Source organism: Pseudopipra pipra, chromosome 5 (assembly GCF_036250125.1).
Source record: "Pseudopipra pipra isolate bDixPip1 chromosome 5, bDixPip1.hap1, whole genome shotgun sequence".
In the NCBI taxonomy this organism is placed as follows: domain Eukaryota; kingdom Metazoa; phylum Chordata; class Aves; order Passeriformes; family Pipridae; genus Pseudopipra; species Pseudopipra pipra.
Window position 1 is genome coordinate 23,379,324 of NC_087553.1, and position 20,253 is coordinate 23,399,576.

At 51.4% G+C, this 20,253-nt stretch overlaps 1 protein-coding gene across 1 annotated transcript in view; it reads right to left on the reverse strand.

Moving 5' to 3' along the window:
* Positions 1-7,530: 7,530 nt before the first annotated feature.
* CACNG2 (calcium voltage-gated channel auxiliary subunit gamma 2) overlaps positions 7,531-20,253 on the reverse strand; it is a 53,632-nt gene continuing 40,909 nt past the window's right edge. The window contains exons 2-4 of the mRNA XM_064655009.1: positions 15,040-15,123; positions 11,331-11,471; positions 7,531-10,849 (exon numbers count right to left, since the gene is read on the reverse strand). Of these exons, the coding sequence (XP_064511079.1) occupies positions 10,314-10,849; positions 11,331-11,471; positions 15,040-15,123 (761 nt within the window). The 3' untranslated portion in view covers positions 7,531-10,313. The remainder of the gene's footprint in view (positions 10,850-11,330; positions 11,472-15,039; positions 15,124-20,253) is intronic.

Consider the following 20,253-nt stretch of genomic DNA (forward strand, 5'->3'; position numbering starts at 1 on the left):
CCTGGTGCTCTGGAGGCTGAACTGCCCTCGTCACGTGGCAGTTGTTCACCAGCTTTTTCAGGGAAATGCTTGATCGGATTTTCAGGAACCCTGGAAAAATGGCCATAAAACAATTTTACTGTGTACATGATGTGAATCTGATTTTTAATTTGCTGCCTGTATGATCTAGTGAGGCTGGGAGCAGGTGGCACCTGGCAGATTCACTGCACGTGTTCAGACCAGCCATGTCCATTCAGTAAGGTCCACACAAGGAATGTGCTGAGTTTATTGTTCTTGGTAGCAGATAGTGCTTTCACTGTAAGGTTTTTTTCTCTCTTCGTCCTCCTGCCATTCTTAGCTCTCGCTGGCTGCTGGGTGGACCATCTTGCCCTCATGGACAGATAGAAACTGGGCAAGGGCAGACTTACCCTTCTTAAACCATGCTGCTTCTGTAGGCTGGGCTCAGAAAGCATTGTCTGCTCCTTTCATGCTACCAGGAAAAGCTACAAATTTTTGGTGCACCCAAAAATTGTCTTTCTCTGAATTAGTGCTGTCTCTTGCCTGGTTTTGACTGTTTTTACCACCAGTGTCAGAGCTTTTTCAAGGTTGCTATAGCTTTGATCATCAGGGCCTGGACCACATGTATCATCAAAGAGGTAGTGTGTGTCACACTACATCCACACCCTTGGCTGCTGAATACTGCCCTTTTCAGAGCTGTAGAAGGAGTCCAGGTCCAGCTGCCTCCCCGCAAACTGTCAGCAAGATTGCCTCCTTTGATCTGCACTCAGCGCTGGATTTCATCCCAGCAGCCAACAGGCTAATTCCACAAGTTTATTCTACAAAGCTCAGTTAGAGCAGTTGGTGCCAGCAGCATCCCTGCTGGCTACAAGCCTGCATCAGGAGATGAAGGCTGGTGCAGTGGCTGGAGTATGAGCTTGGGAGTCCACAGGCTCAGCTGTAAATCACTTCTCTGTGGCTGTTTTCTAGGCCACACCAGTAAGCTTCTGCAGTGGGAACTTGTCACCTCCATGTTGCACAGGGAGGGACAACATTTTCCTACCTCACCAGAGGAGAAATACAGTGGAGGCAGAAGCTATCGTGAAGATGGGGAACCACATCAACAGAGGTAGAAGCAGGCCATGGCTGCTGCAGCTGGGAAATGCTGCACAGATCCAGCTGGACCTGCAGAAGGCAAGAGGATGGGGCCCTGGGTGATGGAAGGTTCAAGGCACACCACGCCTTCTCAGCACTTAGTGGTTTGCTTTTCAGCTGCAGGAGCCCTGCTCCACGGCCTGCAGTTATCCAATGCCTGCGTTACATGCAAAGCTGCCCTCAGAAGTGATGCAGATGTGAGCAGAGCTATGAGCAATACGGTCTTTCTTTACAAGGGCCCTTGCCCAGTACAGAAATGCCCACGGTTATTTCCTTCAACATCATCAGTGTTAGAGTAACTTCTGTGAAAAATCAGAATCTTCTGGGCTAAGCACGCTGTGCAAATGCTCCTGCCTGGCTGGTCCCTCTTCTGCTAAGTTTAATGTTTATGCCAGCCAGGAAAAGGGGTCTAAGCAGAATATCAGGAGGCAGGAAGAGAGTCCAAGCAATTTCTGCTAGGGAGCAGAGTCAAATCCCATTTGCACAAGACCTGATTATTTTTGCAGTAAGTAGTGAAAAGCAGATGCTACCTATGTATAATATACTGTTCCCCTCCCAAGGACTCTCAGGAAGGTCCTCACAAAAGAGAACAGCAGCAAGGGACATGCAGCAGCCCAGCATGTCTGTGGTTGCCATTCCCTTCCCTGCTCCTTGGTAAGTCAGAGACAGGGCTGGCCGACACGCTTGGCCGCGGACAAATGTGCCTCTTGGGGTATGGGGAGTGCGGAGGGTACAGGGAGTGCGGAGCCTCAGGGCCATTCCTTTCTCTCCTCTTGAGCAGATTTCAGCGCCATCTGCTCTATTCTGTCTTTGGAGGAGTCAGCCGGGTGCTTTTGTCCCTTCTGGCAAAGCTGTGCTGCGTATGTCCCCCATCGGGCGTCAGGTACCCTGAGGCAGCTGGGAAGGATGCACACTCTCAGTCTTGCTCCAGAAAGCTCCCACTGCAGCAGCCCAAGGTCTTTCTTTCTCTCCTTTTCCCTATCTGCAGCCTGTTCCTCTGGATGAGGCACTTCCCAAGGTCGCAGCTGATTCCCAAGGTCAGGCCCAGGCTTTGCTTGTAGCCCCTACAGGAGGGGATGGGAAGGGGTTTAGGCTGGGAATCGACCCTCTGTTCATCGCTTACTCCCCAAAAGGGCCCATGAGCAGTGCCAGGTACTTGGGGGAGAGTAATAGGGGAGAAGGAGACATGGGGCAGCCATGGGGCTTACTGACCTGGGAACTGCGCTGTGGGATTGGTCTTTACTCTGCATGTGTAAAGTATCACTTCACTAAACACTCCTGGATGATCCCCGGTAGGCATCAGTCAGAGCTGCAGAGTTTAGGGTAGGAGAGGTGAGTGGACTTGCTGATGACATGCAGCTTGCTGGGACATGCTGCCTTGAACCTCATGGCCACACCAATCTCACAGTAAGAGCTTTGTTGTCTGCTCTCCCCTCCGAAAATCATACCTGCCTGTCCCAAGTGGGACTAAGCTGAACCCCCAGGTAAATTACATCATTGTGTCCTCTCTGAGCTGCTGGAAGGAGAGGGGGAGGGAATGAGGGGAAACTGGTAGTGAGGAGCCCTGGCAGAGTAGAAAAGGCCACTGGTCACCCCTGTGCATCAGGAGGACAGCGGGCAAGGGTCCCAGTGCTGCATCTCCTGTGGGAGCTGTGGGGCTGCTCCAGCTCCCACACAGTGCGGCTGTGAGGCTCCGCTGCTGTGCCGAGTTCGTCCCACGGGATGGCACTGCCTGCTCAGGAACAGGCAGCCCAGCCAGCGCTCCTGGCAGGCATAAATGCAGCAAATTAAACGGTGCTGGCAGATTCTGATTGACAGGTCCCTAGAGAGCAAAGTCCCTTGTTTTTTCCATCCCTGAGGGGATCAGGAGCAGCAGGAGGAGCAGCAGCAGAGAAAACCCTTTCCCAAGCCCAGTGCTTTGCCCTTGCAGATCTGTTTCTGGGACTCAGCCCATAACTGTGTATCTTGACCCCTTTGCTGAAGCTGCCGGTATCGGGCCAGCCAGCTCCTTCACTGCGGACTTTCCGCAATGTCAGGAGCTGACCGCTGCGGAGGATGCTGAGGCTGCCTCATCTGAGCCCTTGTTGCATCCATGAGCCATGGCACCCTTGTCGCTCCATGCCCGGAGTGCAAGGCCTGGAGGTTTCAATAAAGGGCAAGCAAAATGAGGCCAGCAGTGTTTGGCGTCATTCGCACGTTACTCCTCTCCACGGTGTAAAACAGGCACAAATGACAACACTCTGCCAGAATGGTTCATGTCTGCGTTGGCTCTGCCAGAGCCAGGTCAAAGCTGGGATTTGCAGCCAGGAAGATGAAGGCAGTCACTCACCTCCTGCTGCTCCAGTAGTGGGAAGCAGCATGGCCCGTTGGGGTCCTAGGTCCTCATTGCAGCTCCATGTCCGAGAGGTCCTCAGCACCCCTTACCAGCCAGTGGTTGGTGGCTTTAGAATGGAGTAGCCACTATAGACACTGAGACATCATAGATGCCCTGCCTACCCTTTTGGGCATAGATCCCCAGTTAAAGGTCTTTTTACAACCTGTCCCAAGTCCTGGGGGCTGGTCCCTGTCCCCTCTCTCAGGTTGGAGGGGAGTTCCTCATCTTCATGGGGCATTTTGGCTGCACAGCTGCTCTAGAGCTCTGTAGAGCCACGAAAGTGTGGTACAGGTATGCTTGGTTTGATCAGGGCTCCTTGTAAATGCCCCAGCTGAGTGAGGAGCTGCACACTGTTCAGCAGCCCACACATGGTCCAGCTCCATGCTTCAGTTTAGCAAGAGGGATGACTTGTTCCACATTCTTGGAGGTAAAACTCTGGGTGGTGGCATTTAATTCACCTCTGCTTAATCTGTATAGGCCCTACTCAAATTTTACCCTTCACCTGCCTCCCTTCCCTACCGAAACTGTTACCTCTTCTTTCTATCTCTCTGGAAGGTGTCCAGAAGAGCCTAGGGAGATGAGGGGAGAAGCTTCCAGCAGCTGGAAGGCACCTGGGAAGGGGATGCCAAGTTTTCTGGAGCCATCTCTGCCCTTGGGGGTACTTCCATTCAGATAGCCTGTCCTTTGCCATCCTTGCTCACCTAGCAGCTTTTGTTATGTTGACTGTACCTCTTCACAGACACCCTTTCTTCATTAGCTCTCATTCTCAAACATTTCTCTGTCCTTGGCCTCAGTGCTTGGCTTTTAAAAGGTAAGATATGGAGCTGTCTTCTTTCCTCATGGCAGTCCTCGCACACAAGCAAGACAGCAGGCTTCTGTGTCTGACGCTTGGCCTCTCTCTGTAGTCATCTGGCACTAAAAATTATCTGCAGAGAAAAATACTGGGCTCCATACCTGGGTCTTAATATCCTCCTCACCAAACCATAATTGCTAATTACCACTCCTAGGTGTTTAAACCATTTCAATGATGCTATTAAATGCCCAACGTTCATTTAATAGCCAAGTATCTGGGTTTCCCCACAGAGGAGCTCTCAGAGCATCTCCCACAAAAGCAAAACCCAGCCAGCCCTGGCTGTGGTCCATAAGAGAGAGGCAGCAGAGGAGCGGCAAGCGCGTGTTGACAGCAGATCCACACATGTGAGGACCTGGGCATTACTCAGTAGCAAGTGCTCCCTTGTCCAATACCATTCCCCAAAGGATCCCCCTCTTCAGCCATGCTCTGCCTCTGTGTGATGAAGACCCGGCACCCCTGCTGGTGCAGGCCAGCATCCCCTGGGGAGTGCCTGCCCTCTCAGATCTTTTGCCAGAGCCATCCTTGCAGATTGCTCTGAGTAGGGCAGCACTCTTCCTGGCAGATGCCCTGCCTGCCTTCTACCCATCCCTTGCCAGCATTTCAGAGCATGTCCTCAGATTTGGAGGGGGGCTGTCAGAAAGCAGCCCCATGCAGGGCAGGCACTGCATCCCTCTGGTACCTGAAAGCAGGGAATGACCATTGGCCCAAATAGGTCTTGAGGCTGGAGTCTGATGGGGATGTAGCTGAAAGGCATCAGGACGGACTTTGCTTGCTCCATCTCCACTCCTGCTGTCCTGCAAGGGGCCTGCTGTCTGTCCTCCCGCGCTGCTGGGGCTTGGGACTGGGGCAGGAACTTTTCCAACACAAATATTTTAACTGACCTCTCAGTCATGAGTCTCTAGCATCCACAGGACCTCAGTGGCTCAGTGCTGTGGAGAAGATCCTGGTGCCCTGCTCACCTCTGGCATACCAGAGCACACAGTCAGAGCCTGCCAGAGCATACCTTCCACTGGGAGAGGCAAGCAAGTGATGTGGGGAGCACTGAGACCTAGAGGGAGCACAGGATAACATTTTAGGGTCTCTCATCTACCCAAGTGTTAATGTGCTTTGGGAGAGATGGGGAATGAGGGCTTCTGCCCACGCACAAGTTGTTTGCTTTCAATGTTGCCCCTCTAAGACATCACTTAATATGACATTAATTAGTGTTTGCAAAGTGCTTTGAACATGAAAAGGGCTGTGTAAGTGCTGAATATTAGTATTAATTATTATGGCATGGAGGCTGGCCCTGTCTGAGGAGCATTCCCCACACCTAATTTCAGGCTGGTGCTGTTTCCCTGCCTCTCCTACTCTGTTGCCTCATCCACAAAAGCCAGATAGAGAAGGGCAGAAGCATGTGTACAGTACAAGGAAGGAACCCCTCATGGAGTGGTGCAGGAGGGCTGAGCCATGCACCCCCTTCACTCCAGGCAGGACACTGTGTGGGAAATGTAACCACATCTCTGCACTGCCCCGCTGTCATGAGGGAGGATGAGTGAGACCCTCTCGGCCCAGGCTCTGCAGCAGGCAAGGATTGGAAACATCACAGGGAGGATGGAGAAGATGCAGGGGGATTCCTCCAGCTCATCCTACCCATGCCTGAGTGGAAGCACCCAGCACTGGTGGAGGTTTCAGACCCAGGCAAGGGGATGAGGAGGGGGGTGAGAAGGTTTTGGGGTCTCTGAGCTAGATGCGGTAGGAGGGCGGCTGCATCCTAGACATGCATGTGGCAGGGCTGGGAGCTCCCTGATGTCCCCCAGACAGGCGCCTGGCCTGCTTTGCTGCCTCTCCCCTCCTTGTGCCCTCCTTCTTGGTGAGGTTGCTCATGGGAAGGGTCCCTGGAGGAGGAGCAGAAGTGGGTCGTTGGGTTGCCCCAATTACCTTGGCAGTGAAGTGTCCTGCCAGCTGGCCCGTGAAATGTACAGGGCAAGTGTTAGGTGCTACCAGGGGCCCAGAGAAGAACGGTGAGCTGGGGGAGGTTGTCCTGGAGAGGTCCAGGGAGGGCCAGAGTGGGGACCCACACGTGCTGGCCAGTGGATACAGATGCTGAGCACCAGTATCAACCTGTGTGAGGTGCATTGGGTGGTGGGTAGGACCGTGGTGCTGCGATTGCACTGCAACACATCAGTGTCTGATGGGACACCTGGAGCCACATGTGCCTTCACCCTGCTGCCCCCCTGCTGCTGACAAATTAACTCCCCTGGTCCCACCTGCTCATTCAGCCTGTGGTCTTACTTGCCTACCATGGGTCAGACCCTGGCCACACTTCAGAGAAGCTTTGCCACTCAGGTGGCTGTCCTTCTGTGTCACCCCTCTGAGTTAGTGGTCACAGAGTCTAATGGGGATTCCAGTCTGCTTCAGAAGGCCACGGAGGGTCTCATGCAAGTGAGAGCCCAGCACAGGGTGAGGGGATCTCAGCTGGTTGGTGGCATCCCTAGGGCTGATGGTGAGCGAGAGGTGAGGGGACATGCCAGGAACATAGTCCCCTTTGTGGGGATCTCACCTCCCTGTGCTGCTGCCACCTCACCCATTTCTGGGTCTGCACCTCCAACTGTAAGTAATCCCCCTGCTCCGGGCTCCTGCGCTGAGCATTTCTACCAGACAGCCACTTCCCAGCTACTGAGGACATTGCCAGAAATCCCATGAATGGCTGAACAAAACCTCAAAACAATGCTAGGCTCACTTTCTTTTTCCCTTTTGAGCCCTCCAGCCTGTTTGAATTCTCATCTTGCCGGTAATTCTTGGCTTGCTGCCATAGATCCACTGTCTTCCAGTGGGAGTTGGGACATCAGCCCTTGTGGTATCTCCACCCTGAGAAGAATGGAACAAGAGGGTAGATACTGGAAGCTAAACAGGGGTTGGAGCAGATGTTTTGGAGGGCAGCAGGGAAAGACCACATGTGTGACTTGAGTTTACCCACACTTACTTCAAAAAAAGTTGTGGCAAAGCCCTCTCCTCTTGCTTTGTCCGTTCTCCTTGTATCTTGAAGGCCATCTTGAAGCAAGACTATCCACTGAATTGCCAATGAGGACAAAATTATCCACAATAGTTGATTTTCTTGCTTGGTTTTGAAGTACTCTTCTGGCACAGTGAGACAATAGATGCCCCCAATAAATCCACATAAACAAGGACCAAGTTATAAAAAAAAAAATCTTTATTTCATGTACCAGGATTTTTTTTTGTTATTTTCTCTTTTTAAAATTTTTTTTCTTTTTAACAGTCTGAAAAAAACCACGAGATAAAGAAAATGGAGGTTGGTTTCTTGTACTAGTTTGAGCTGGACGTGAGCAACATCCTGGGGAAAAATCTTCCCCTCCAGCTCTTACCTCCTGCACACGCTCTTCCGGCGCACTCCCTCACTCTCTCTTTCCCATCTGGCCCTGGGGGCGTACTCAGCCCTGTGAATGCTCCCCAGCTCCATTCAGTGTTGGGTGGGTGAGGGTCGCTGGGGATGGAAACCCCAACACTGCCTTCCCTCTACTTTGGGTTCTGGGGAACTGGCTTTAACTTATTCCACGGGGGGCATCGGAAGGGGTGGGATGTCCCCTCTGAGTCTTTTTTAAAGGATTGGAGGGCCATGGGAGGGGATGTCAGTGGTGGTGGTGGGGGGTCTGAACACCCAGCCAAGGGGCTCTCATCCAGCTCTTGCCCTGTGATGCTGTTTTTAGGGGTGATCCTGTCCTGCTGCTGCCCCCTGCCATAGCCCAGAGCAGAGAAGGGGAGTTAAAGTATCAGTGGGTTGGTGGGAAGCAGGGAAGATCTGGCTGCTTTAAAGCAGAAACCCCACTGGGATCTGAAGCGAGGACTGTGCAGCTCCTAAAACTGGAGCAGCAGGAATGGGGACGGAAAAAAAGTCGAAAAGTGGGTCTGAGTTGCCGAAGGGCTCAGTGGACCCATCTTGCAATCCCTTGGCTTTGTGCCTGCCCAGAGCACTGCCACTTTTGGGTAGCAGCCCTAAAGGGGGCCTGTCCTTGCTCTGGGCTGGCCAGTGTCTCCGGGGGTGTCACAGGGGTACCCCGCTCTCCCCTGCTGCCACCTCCCCTCCTGCCTCTGTCAGCAGCGACTATTGTGGGGGGAGCTGGATTAAAAGCTGGCACCCCTGTGCCCTGTTCCCCCATCATGGCAGGGACAGAGGGGGCGGCAGCCAGGCCAAAGATCCCAGGGCAGAATGGTGGGGACCCAGTTTGCCTTGCTGCTGTGGGGGAGACCATGGCAGCCATGGACCATCAGGAGAGGGGTGGGGAGAACAACAAAACCCAGCAGGCATGGAAACACCCGATGGCTCCGCACCTCTCCCTGGCATGGAGGCTGGGACGTGGGGGGCTCAGGCCCGGAGCAGGGCACTCTCTGGGATGGGGACTGGGGGGCTACATGAATCAAGGCCAAGCAGTCTGCAGCTGATATTGGCTCAGGGTCGGCTGGTTTTGCCCAGGGGAGGACAGGAGCTATTTCAGGGGTCTGCTGGGTGGGCCTCACCACATCCCCACATGGCTGCAGCCCCACTGGTGGGACGTAAGGGGGATCTGGAAAGATTTGGGCAGTGCATGGCCACCCTGGGGAGCCTCTGGAGCATTCACAGGAGAGCACGTGCACACCAGGGCACAAGTGTGTGAGCATGGGCACACATGTGTGTGCGTGCTGCTTGCCCCCCCCAGCATCCCATGTGTGTCCCCCCAGCATCAACATCCTGAAGGGATGAGAGCCCTGATTCCCATCCACCAGCCCCCCCCTCTACCTGTGCCTCCCACACAGCTCCCCATTGCCTCTTTTCCTTTTTTTTTCACAGTTTAAAGCTGAAGAAAACAAAAATGAAAAGAAAAAATACTATCTGTTCTTCTTGCAAGTAAATCCACTTATTATATTTACATTTATTTATAGCTGTTTTTTCATTAAAAAAATTGCCACTTTTTTTAAGAAACCTTTTTTGTCCTTTTTTTTATTTTTTTGTCTCTGTGTATGTCTTTATTTACTGTGTCTGTTTGCTTTTTGCACTGTCACCATTGACCCCGGGGTCCCCAGGGCTGGGGAAGTGGAGACCCCCCTGGGGACACTGTGGAAGGGTGACTCAGCATCAGCTCCTGCACTCCCTAGGGGCAGGAGTCACTCTAAACCCCTACAGACCTGTGGAGGACAAGCAGATCCCCACGGATCCCAGGGGAATGGATTGGATCCCCATGGATCTTGGGGGAGCAGAGTGAGTCATGGTTGATTCTGGCATCCAGGATCCTCCATAACTGGCCCAAGGACACCGAAGTCGTCGATGGCTGAGCCCTATGCTCTGTCCCCCAAGGAGCCTGTGATGGGTTAAGGGTAAGTGGGAAACAAACGATAAAATTAAAGAATAAAACCCCCAAAATTCAAAAAGCTGCCTCCTCCTCCTCTTCCTCCCACTCGATTTATTGTCATTTGTTATTTCTTGGTTCCCTTTTATTTTTTTTAATCTGTTTTTATTAAATGTTAAAATAATGGTACATGGGAAATCATGCATTTTCTTTTAAATTTATTTCTATTTTTTAAATCTCTTTCTCTCAGTTTTAAAGTTTTTCTTTTTTTTCCTTTTTTCTTTTGCTTTTTTTTTAAGAATTTTTTTCACTGTTGTCTCTTTCCTCATGTTTCCTTTTCATTTGTCTGGTTTTTTTGTTCACTCGCTTGTTTGTCTGCTTGTCTGCTTGTTCGTTCGTTGTTTTTTTATTCTTTTTTTTGTCAGTTTTTTGTTTGCTTTTGTTGTTTTTTTTTTCTGGATTTTTTTTTATTTTTTTTTTTTTGCATTGGGAAGGTCCCCACCCCACCAAGGGGCGCTTCCACCTCCTCCTTCCCACCCACCTGCTGCCCCCTGCCCCTTTCCACCCTCCCCACCCTGCAGCCCACCCCATCTCCTCCTGCCCATTCCTGCCCCATTTTCAGCTCCTGGCGACGGCTTCATACCGGGGTGGTCCGGCGGTTGGCTGTGTTGGTGTGGATAGAGTCCTTGTTCTCTTTCTGGATACAGTTGTGAACCTGGAGGAAACTGTTATCCCTGTCAGAGTTGTAGGTGGCGGTGGGGGTGGTGCTTGCCTTCAGCGGGTCCCTGGTGAGGGTGTACATCGAGATCTCTGTTGATGGGAGGGTGTTGAACCCTTTGATCCCGACGGGAGAGGCATCCCTGGAGTGTGAAGGCTCGGTGGAGCGGGAGCTGGAGCGACTGCGTCTCTGATAGCGGTACCGGTAGCTGGGGATGCGGGTGATGGCGGAGGACTGGAGGTAGTCCGTGGCACGAGCATTGGCGCGCAGCTGTTTGTGCCGGTCTATGAACATGTGGACAGCCAGCACTCCCACCATCTCGGCTATAATGAAGGACAGGGCCCCAAAATAGAAGGACCAGCCGTAGGAGTAGCTGTTCTTCTTGGAGTCACTCTTAGAGGGGTCTCCAGCGTTGGCTGATATGTATACAATGATGCCAATTATATTACTCAAACCTGCAGGGGAGAGAGAATGAGATGCCAGGAGGGTCACGCAGGGCAGGGGTGGAGGCATCAGGTTGAATCCCTGCTCCTGAGAGGCAGGGATGGGAGGTGCCCCAGTCACCCATCCCCTCCCAGGGGGCAGCTTTCCTTAGGAAAGTCAGGCAAAACTCTCCTCATGTGCCTGCCGCATCCCCGGACTGCATTCCCGGCTGGTCCCTGAGAGATGTCAGATGTAGGGAAACACACCCTCCATCAGCTCCCAAGCAGTTGGAAAGCCCCTGCCTGCAGGGCACTGCTGCCTGCCTCTGCTAGGCAAGCAGAGTGGGTGGAGAGGCATCCTTGGGAGGCTGCTTTCACCCTGAATAAGGCTCATCAGGGCTGGGAAATACACACACTTCTGCCTAGGCAACTGTACTCCGGCGGATACCCCAGCTAGGCAGCCCCCATTCCCTGGAGCCCACCTCTGGGGCATTCAGCCTGTGCATCCCTTTACCTGCAGACACGAAGAAGATGCCGGCACTAAGGATGATGTTGTGTCGGGTTTTGTAGAACTCGCTGGCTGCAATGCAGAGTCCACCCATGAAAAGCAGAATCACACTCAGGATCGGGAAAATACTAGAGGCTCTAACAGCCCCTGCAGAGGAGAGAGGGAGGAGGGGAGGGGCAGAAAGAACAGCAAGTACGTTTTGTGAGTGGGGGTGAAGAGGAGAGACAGAGGGCAATGTGCGGTAGAGGAGTAATTTAAGGAGAGATGAAGGCATTGAGGGATGGAGGGAGGGAGAGAAAAACAAAGTGTGTCAGAAAAAGAGAGTGGTCCACAGCAACTTTCCCCTGCCCCGGCCACTACTGCTGCTGTGAAGCCAGTGGCCTGGCACGGGGAGACAGAGGGGGCTGTGAGACTGGTGGCTGAGCTGGGAGCCCAACTGTGCTGTCTGTTCCCCTTCACACTGTCTTTTCCTCTGCTTTTGAGGGGACTGGAGGGGAAGCCCAGGCACCATTCAGCTTCTATTCCTGCGGGGTGCTGCTGCTCGAGCCTGCTCTTCAAAGAACAGGAACCCAAATGCTTCCTGCAGAGCTGCTCAATCTCGAATCCTCCTGAAAGGGCATGAGCATCTCAAGGAGAGGTTTTTTTTCGGTACTGAGGAGCTCCTGGTGCTGTACACTGCTCTGCAGCTGCAGAGAGGACTGAAAAGCGAAAGTCCCAGCCCTGTGCACTGAAACGCGAGGCTTATCCTAGTGATTAAATGACTGGGATCCTTCCAGAGGGCAGTGATGGGTTTGGATGTGCCAGCTCCCACACACGCACACTCTCCATCGGTCGATACGGGAAGAGCTCAGCCAGCAGAGGGCAATGGCATAGATGCATGTATATTCTCGTATGTGCATGCAAAACATACCCCAAAGCTTCTGGGGGGCCTCACTCGTATTCACGCAGTGAAAGGCCAGGACTGTGTGTACGCACACCCACGCACACATGCACACATGCACACACTGCTCATGGGCAGTTCGGGGGGAGCCAACGGTCTGCTGGAGCTTGTGTTGTGAATATTTGTGGGTTTTTTTAACTAGGAAGGCCTTCTCTCCTCCCTTCACAAGAGAAAATAAGCTGTTAAAGTGTGAAATGAAGCCTTGCTTGATAAAGGAACGTATCAGACAGGCTGGTGCAATTCTGCTTGTGGAGCAAAGATCTGTAAAGGGGGATGAAAGTTAATCCTTCCTTGCCTGCAAGAATGAACCCTACTGAAGCAAACACAGGACTTTTTCCTAAGGGGTCAGAGACCATGCTTCAAAGACCCTGTTGGCTCTGGATCCTACCAGGCACAAGCAATTGGCTCTTTGAGGGGGGCCTAGCCCAATCCCTGTGCATGGGGAATGCAGAAGGCAGGGACAAACCTCTCTCATCTGGCTGTGTGTCAGGGAACAGGATAGCAGAAATAACCATTTTAACAGCTTCTGGAATGTAAGGTGGGATTTGACAATGGGAAGCTTAAATGGCAGGAAGCTAACATCAAGCCGACACCCACTGTTCAGAGGGTTTCTAGAGGACTGGTTGCTCAGTCCTGCAGCCTGGTCCTGACTACGTCAGTTTTATCTGTCTTAATTCTAAAATTCACCCTTGTTGAGAGAAGACAAGGTTGCCGACTGACATGGGGAGCTGCGGGTGTTATATGACAGGGGAGAACAGAAGCCTTACTCAGCCCCTCAGGAGAGGGGCCAGTAAGAGAGGGGCAGAATTTCCTCCAGTCTTCCTGGGTCCAGAGCCTGCAGCCTAGAGAGAAGGGGATGGTGTTCATATGGTCTCTTATGTCACCTGTGTCTTCTAGTGAAGAAATGCAGAGATGCTTCTGCTTCCTCTCTGACAACAGGCATTTGATTTCAAAAAGCCAAAGACACTTTATGTGGATGACTGGCAGAAGTAAAGTCTAAGCCCTTCTAGCCAGGCCATGGACACTGCCCTGTAATTGTCCTCGTCCCCTGAATGAGGGAACTGCCTAGTCTGATATTGTTCCTGCCAGTGCCACCAGGCATCGCCCATGCAGAGCACCCAGGGACTTTGATTTGGCAGAAGTTCTGGGAAGAAGCTGTTCAGTGGGGTCCTTCTCCAAGCACGTCTAAGCCAGAAGAAATCCCACTTCCCTCAGGAATGACCCAAGTAGTCTTTATTGACTTGCCAAATCCCTCTTTGAACCTGGCTCTTTCTGAAAGAGGGCTCTACCCTGGGGACAATGTCAGGTCCTGATGCTGGGCCAATTTTTGTCTTCAGATCTTGTTCTCTCCGGGGGAACAGACCCATCCTTCTTCAGATGTTTGGCCCCTTCCCCCAACTCTTTTTTTCTGAAGTGCAGCTGATGCTGCAAGCACCTTCCTCGCTCCCAAACAGCTCTGCAAGGGCTGGTTTGCCCTCGGAGGCAGCCTGCACAGTCGCTGTGCCAAACTGGATCAAACGCCTGTCTTCAGCTCTGCCGTTCAGGGGCCGTGCAGCAATTAAGAGACCAGTGCTGCAGAAAGGCAGCCGAAAGAAGCAATCTCCCTGTGTTATTTACAGTTTACAGTGGATGGAGAACTGTTTGAGAAACCAAGAGGAAGCAGCATAAGATCTGCCTCTTTTCACATACAAATGAGCCTCACAGATCCTAAATTATCTCTCTCCTCCCTGACGCAGGGCTGGGTCTCCACATCTGGCTTGGAGCACGCCCAGATGACAAGGAGCTATTCTGAAAGACTCCTGGTCTTTGGAAGCCTTTGATGCTTAACCTTGAGAGGTCAAAACCACTTATCTCAGATTTCTGAAGAAAGAAGTTCTCATGATGTCAAAAGATGATGGGCTTGTGGAGAGAGGGCAGGATAGCAAGGTGGGAGGAGGAGTGTTCCCTGTTCAGCTGCGCTAAAGGAAGAGTAAGCTCCTGCCTCTGGGGTAGGTGGAAATGCTGGTTGGGGAGGGGAACCAGGGAGGGCAATATATGATGTGGATCTGCTCTGCTAGTCAGGATGCCGCTGTGCAAAGCGGTGTGAGATTCCCTCACTCATAGGCTGGACTTGGAGCTCAGGCAACATTTCCTTACAGACATGCCATATGCCTGGGATATAGCACCTCTCTCAAGGGCTCTGGCTGAGCACCAGGTCTTTTCTTCAAAGGGCTCTGACTGTCCTTATTCCTACTCCTTGCTCCCATCACTAAAATCTCTTAAACCAGCAAAGATCAGATCTGCAGCCTCTATAGGGAAGTGGTATTTGGTGAAAGGTGGAGACAGCAATAGGTGCTCCTCAGACACAACCCAGCCAATTTGTTCAATCTGATGCCACTCGAATATCAGATAAGAAAATAGAAACTTTCTCTGCTTTAGGAGGACACGCACACTCACACATGCATTGGCCCCGCTAGCCCAGTCTGACCTTATGCCCACTCAGCAGCTTTTCAATGGATTTGAATTCAGACTTTGAATTTATATCACAATTAATTGCTGTTAATAAAAAAAAGCCACGGATCGTTACTCTGAGTTTGAAACTTGCACTGTCTCATGGGCAGGACCCAGGGAGGTGAGAGTGGAGCCATTTTTAGTGGGTTAAAAGGCTCCGGGGTCACCTCCTCTGTCCTGGTGAGCCTCACAGGTCCCAGTGTCTCCACCACCCTATCTTTAGAAAACAAAAGGCACCCGACGCTAGCACCTATGAGCCATGGCAAGAAGAGCCTGCGGACTTACGGAGGAAATATTCTGCTGTATCGGCTTCATAATCTGCATCCTCAGGGAAGTGATCGATTTGCTTACACAGACCTTTAAAATTCCCTAGGGAACAAGAAAAAAAAAGAACAAATGAGAACACCAAAGCCTGCCTTGCAGGAACAGCTGCCCTCTCCATCACCCTTTGTGCCCACCCTGCCTTCCTTCCAGGAAGCATGCCCACTCGTGTGTGGATGCCCATTAAATGCCCAGGTCCTCTCCTTGCACACTCACACATATATCTCCTTGTATACACAGGAATATGGGGTTTGCTGTCTGGATCCAGCCTGATGCCCACCTAGTCCAGCACTGCCTCGCTTGATGGAGAGAGCACCAGAAGCTCTGTGACTCCTGCTGCAGATAGGCAGGAGAGCACTGCCCACCTCTGAGGGAGGTGGGACAGGAAAAGGAGCCAGAGTCTGAGTCATACTGCAAAGTACAAGTGTCAGGGTCCCCTCCCTCAGCATTTACTGGTGTAACTGTGGGTGTTTCTGTTTCACCTGGAGTGGCCTCAGTAGATTCCAGCAGTGCTGTGTACATCAGGGTGATCTGTTTTGGGTACAAAAGTGTTTCTTTCAGCTGTGACTTTGCTGCCTTTTCACTTCGTGGGCAGCATACGTCTCTTTGTTCCAGTGTGGTGGGGGAACAAAAGTTTTCAATCTACTTTCTCCATATGTATGCGTACCTTTGCCAGGCCTCCTCTTGTGTCCTGTCACAGACAAAGGCTACAAGAAGCTTGGTGCGAGTGTACATATGCAGCTCAGCAGCAAAACATCCTTTGCATTGGGGGAGCAAAATCTTCCACCAGAAGTGGGGTAAACTGGACTGGACACACTCATTTCCATCAGGCTGGTGTATGTACAGGGCCTTCTGCTAGCTTTAGTCATGGGGCACCCTTTTTCATACATTCCATTGCCCCCTTTTTCACACACTCCATGACCAATAAAGCCATTCCAGCAGGAAGCCAGTGACATCTTCCAAGTCTTTTGCTATCTGGGATGTCTACCACATTCTTACTTTCATCATTCGTGTCTCCTCTTGACATCAGGTATACCACTCCAGAGAGGTACTCCTCAAGCCACATTGTAATTTTCATTGTGACCACTGCTTGGTTAGTATCTCAAACGATCAGGTTGTCCATGCATGTACGGGAGTGACCACATGAAAGGCAATTTCAGTATACTTCCTGGGGTTCCCCCAACCTTTTTCTCCTACCTTTTATTCCATTTCCCTCTGGACACTTGCACTGACTGCCCATTAACACAGAACTGATAGACACATTCTGTTCAGAAAGGAGAAATACGGCGTCTGCATGACGCGCAGATCCCATGGGCCTCCTCACCAGAGGTCAACTACCAAAGTAGCTCAGGCCGATTGATCCCTCAGCAGAAGCATTTGGAGCCTGAGTCTGGAGAATGGCAAATGCTGTGGCAATCTGGGAAAGCCTCCTGCCACCCTGATCCTGAGCCCGACTGCTGAACCAGCTGGGTGCGTGCAGGGTGAGGGGAGAGTGAAGCCACCACACTTGTGATTGTTGCCTCTGGGAAGGGTTGCTGGTGAGCAACCCAGAGCTCTTCCACGCCAACCTTACCCAGGCTCAGACCTGCTGGCACCATGTCAGGTCCCCAGATCATACCTTGGAAGTTTTATTCCAGATGAATTTGGGTGGTCTTTCAGCTATTTGTGAATGGCTGGAAGAAGGACCAAGCTCAAAGGATTTCCCCTGAGTTTCTTTTTGAGGCCAAGCCTGGCTGGATCAATGTTTGGGATGCTTTGGGAAGCAGTGCTGAGCAAATAGTTGTAGCAGGCAGATAGGCGGGTTCCTCTAGGTCTGCCTTCAGGTTTGATTTTTCCTGCATGCAGTTGGCTTGTGTCTGATGCCTCCAAGGTACCTATCACCTTTAACTACTAATTCAAAGAGCTTCTGTGAAGAGGCTAAAGACAGCAGAGAGGAGTGTGTGTGTGCATTAAGAGGTAAGCAGTAGGAGAAGAAAGTAGGAACAGTGCCTCTCTGTGTACCTCTGACGTGCTGTTCCGATATTGAATCTGTGAGTTATGAAATAAGGTTATTAATCACTCATCCTCAATCCAGTTATCTCATTTAAGAAGTGTCTGCTTCTCAACCATGGCTCTTCTGGAAGGAAAGTTTCATAGTCAAGCAAATTCCCTTGGCACACTCCCACCCTGCTACTTGCCCACTAAAATACCTGTGAGGCAGGCAGATACAGCATGAAGGGGGTCCTTTCCCTAGCTTACCCCTGACTGCCTGGGGTCATCTGCCTGTGGCAGATGAGCAGTTTGTCATTCTGGTCCTTTGGCTGTGGTCACTGCTGTACAGTGCACGTGAACACTAGCACTCTTTAGGGCACTGGGGAGGTCTCCAGCCTCAGATTTCAGCTCCTTGCCCACCAGATCCCAAACACTGAGTTCCTCCTGCCCATACATGCTGGGAGAGCAGGCAGAGCCTACATGCATCTCCCAGGTGATGCTCCCAGCACACAGCTGGAGCCTCTTGATTGGAATTAGCCAGGGAGGGAAGAGGCAGTGAATCTGGAAACCCCCTCACTGTGTACCATCCTTTCCCTGCTTCCTTTTTTCTCCCTCTTCCCTGCTCTGTTTCATGCTGAATTTGAGCCTGATTAATTCCTATGTAAAGAATCAAGCTGCTTGGAGAAGATGCTGCATCTTGTGCAGGTTGTCTTTTATATGGACTTGTGTGGGATAATTAGTTAGAAGTTCAGCTGCCTAGGCGGGGTGAGGGGACATGCAGGCTCCTCAAAAATCTGCTCCTGGTGCTGAGTGTCTCAAAGGCTTTGCTGACCTGGCTCAGCAAGGTGCTTGGCCACTGGGGTGTTCAGCCTTGGCTTGTTTAAAATGTTATGACATTGTGGAGCTGCCCTTCTCCACAGGCTGATATGCTGTGCCAGGTTGATCCCTCTCCCTGGCTCAACCCTGCTGGGGTTCATGAAGGCAGTGTTGGTCCCACTTTAGCCCCTGCTTTGTCTGTGCTCAGCACAGAGTGCCGTGGCTCTGGATGCTATTTGCCTGCGTTACCACACCCTCTCCTCCAATGCCTCCTAGCTCCTCTGGGCGATGGATGGGGAACGGATGCAGAATTTAGGTCATTAATGCGCTAACTGGGAATATAAGAGAACAAGATTCAGTTTTTGCTCTGCCACAGGCATGCTGTTAAAACCACTTCTCTCTGCCTCAGAGTCCCACCCTGTAAAATGGGGGTGACAGCACTCCTCTGCCTTGTGCTGTACGGGGACGCGTTAAAGAGGGCATGGTGTGGGTGCACTGGTGCCGGCGGCTGTGCGAGTGCACAGAGTAGGTGAGTGACGGATGGCAGCGGTTCAGAAACCCGCTCTGTGTGGGGAAGGCCTCGATGTCACTTCTTGCGCCAAGGTCACTCGGCAATTCTCTGACGGACATCTGTGGCCTGCTGAGATGGTGCAGCAGCCTCCCTGGCACCTGTGCTGGTAGAAGCAGGGAGGGGAGATGGAGCAGCTCAGCAGTGCTGCTGAGGTCTGACACAACAGCCTTTTGCTGTGCTGCACGTGTGGTTTGTGGAGGGAGGGTAAGAGCTGTATGCCACCCTACAGTTATTATTCCTGAACGCCAAAGCAAGAGCAAATCATTACTTGGGAGGGCATGTAGGGCTCTGAGAGCCCCCAAGGGAGTAAGAGTAAGAGCAACATCTCCTCTGTACTTTGCCCTCCCCATTATTCCCGACTCAAGCTATTTCATGCTGTGAACCTTGAAACAGGCATGTGTTGAGCTCTCTAAGCTTCTCCCGTGCTCCTCTCTGAGAAACTTAAGCCACATGCTTCCACCTCCTCCCTGTAGCTCTCCCACTGCTGTTCAGGCTCTCCCTTCATCCTTTCTCATGCTCACCCACAAGATCTTCCTCCTGTTTCTCAGTCTCTCTCATTCATCACTGCCACTTCCCTCTCCTTCATGTATCAGTGTGGACAAACTCCAAACAGGGTTGTCCACGCCCTGGTTTGGGGTGTGCAGGCTGCAAAGGAGGTGGGGAGGAGTACTGTCTTGTTTCAGGACAGAAGGGATGCCCAGGTCCATGGAAAATCCCCTGTAAGCAATCCCCATATCCCCTGGAGAATACTGGGAGTCTTTAGACAAGATCACCACCGTTTGCTTGTTGCCTTCCCAAACTTGGAAAACACAGTCTGGATGAGCTAGGATTGGTGCAACAGGCACCTCCCCAGTGCCTGGACTAGGACAGGTCATTAAGAGCAGAGACAACCTACCATACTGTCAAGATGGACTGAATGTCTAAGATGCATGAAATAAAATGTCAACTGCGCCTTCATCCTTTAGAGAGACCTCTTCCAGTGTGGCCAGGTCATTATTTGGGTACATGCTGCCTATCCAGGACAGCTGGCAGCCGTCAGTTCTGCTGCAGCGAGACTCAGACCAAGTTACCCCCGATGAGAACCTGGCTCAGTATTGTTGGTGATGTGGTTTATTTTTGTGCCACTTTGTGCAGCCCTGTCTCTTTCAGAAGTCTCGCTTGCCTGCAGAGTGCAATCCATTGCAAAATAGTAAGTTCCAAAGAATGAAAAGCTACTCCCTTCCTGCAGGGTAGGAACACTTTTAAATGGTCAGGACCATACATCTGAAAACTGGGAGCCAGAGGCAGAGGCAAAGACATCCAAAAGGAGAGAAGCAGACAAAGAGGGATAAGAACAGAAAGACCTGTTTTCCCAGAATGATTTGTGATATTTCCATTTATGGAGAAAAGCAATCCACTGAAAGCTTTTCTTCAGTATCACTCTCTAATTTAGCAGAGGTTTTGGCATGATAGCTTCTAGGGAAATAAATAAAGGGGACTGGATATAGCTGTTGCCTCTAAAAGCTGAGAAAGATGGCTTGGTGTTGGCCAAAGATTCAGTATCTGTTTCCATCACACACTCCCTTTATCATTTTAGGCAAGCCACTTAACCCCCCTCTTCTTTCACTTGAAATGGGAATAATGGTGTTTCCCTGCCTCAGGAAAATAGCCTGAGGATACTTATATTAAACATATGAAAGTGAACAGACACTGGATCATTTGGGCCAGATAATTGTCCCCACTGTCTAGGTCAAATGTAACATTCTGATTTTTGATGTAACATGCTGATTTTTGATGCGACCTTCTCCCTAGATGAAGGCTGTGCACAAGTTCTTAGAAGT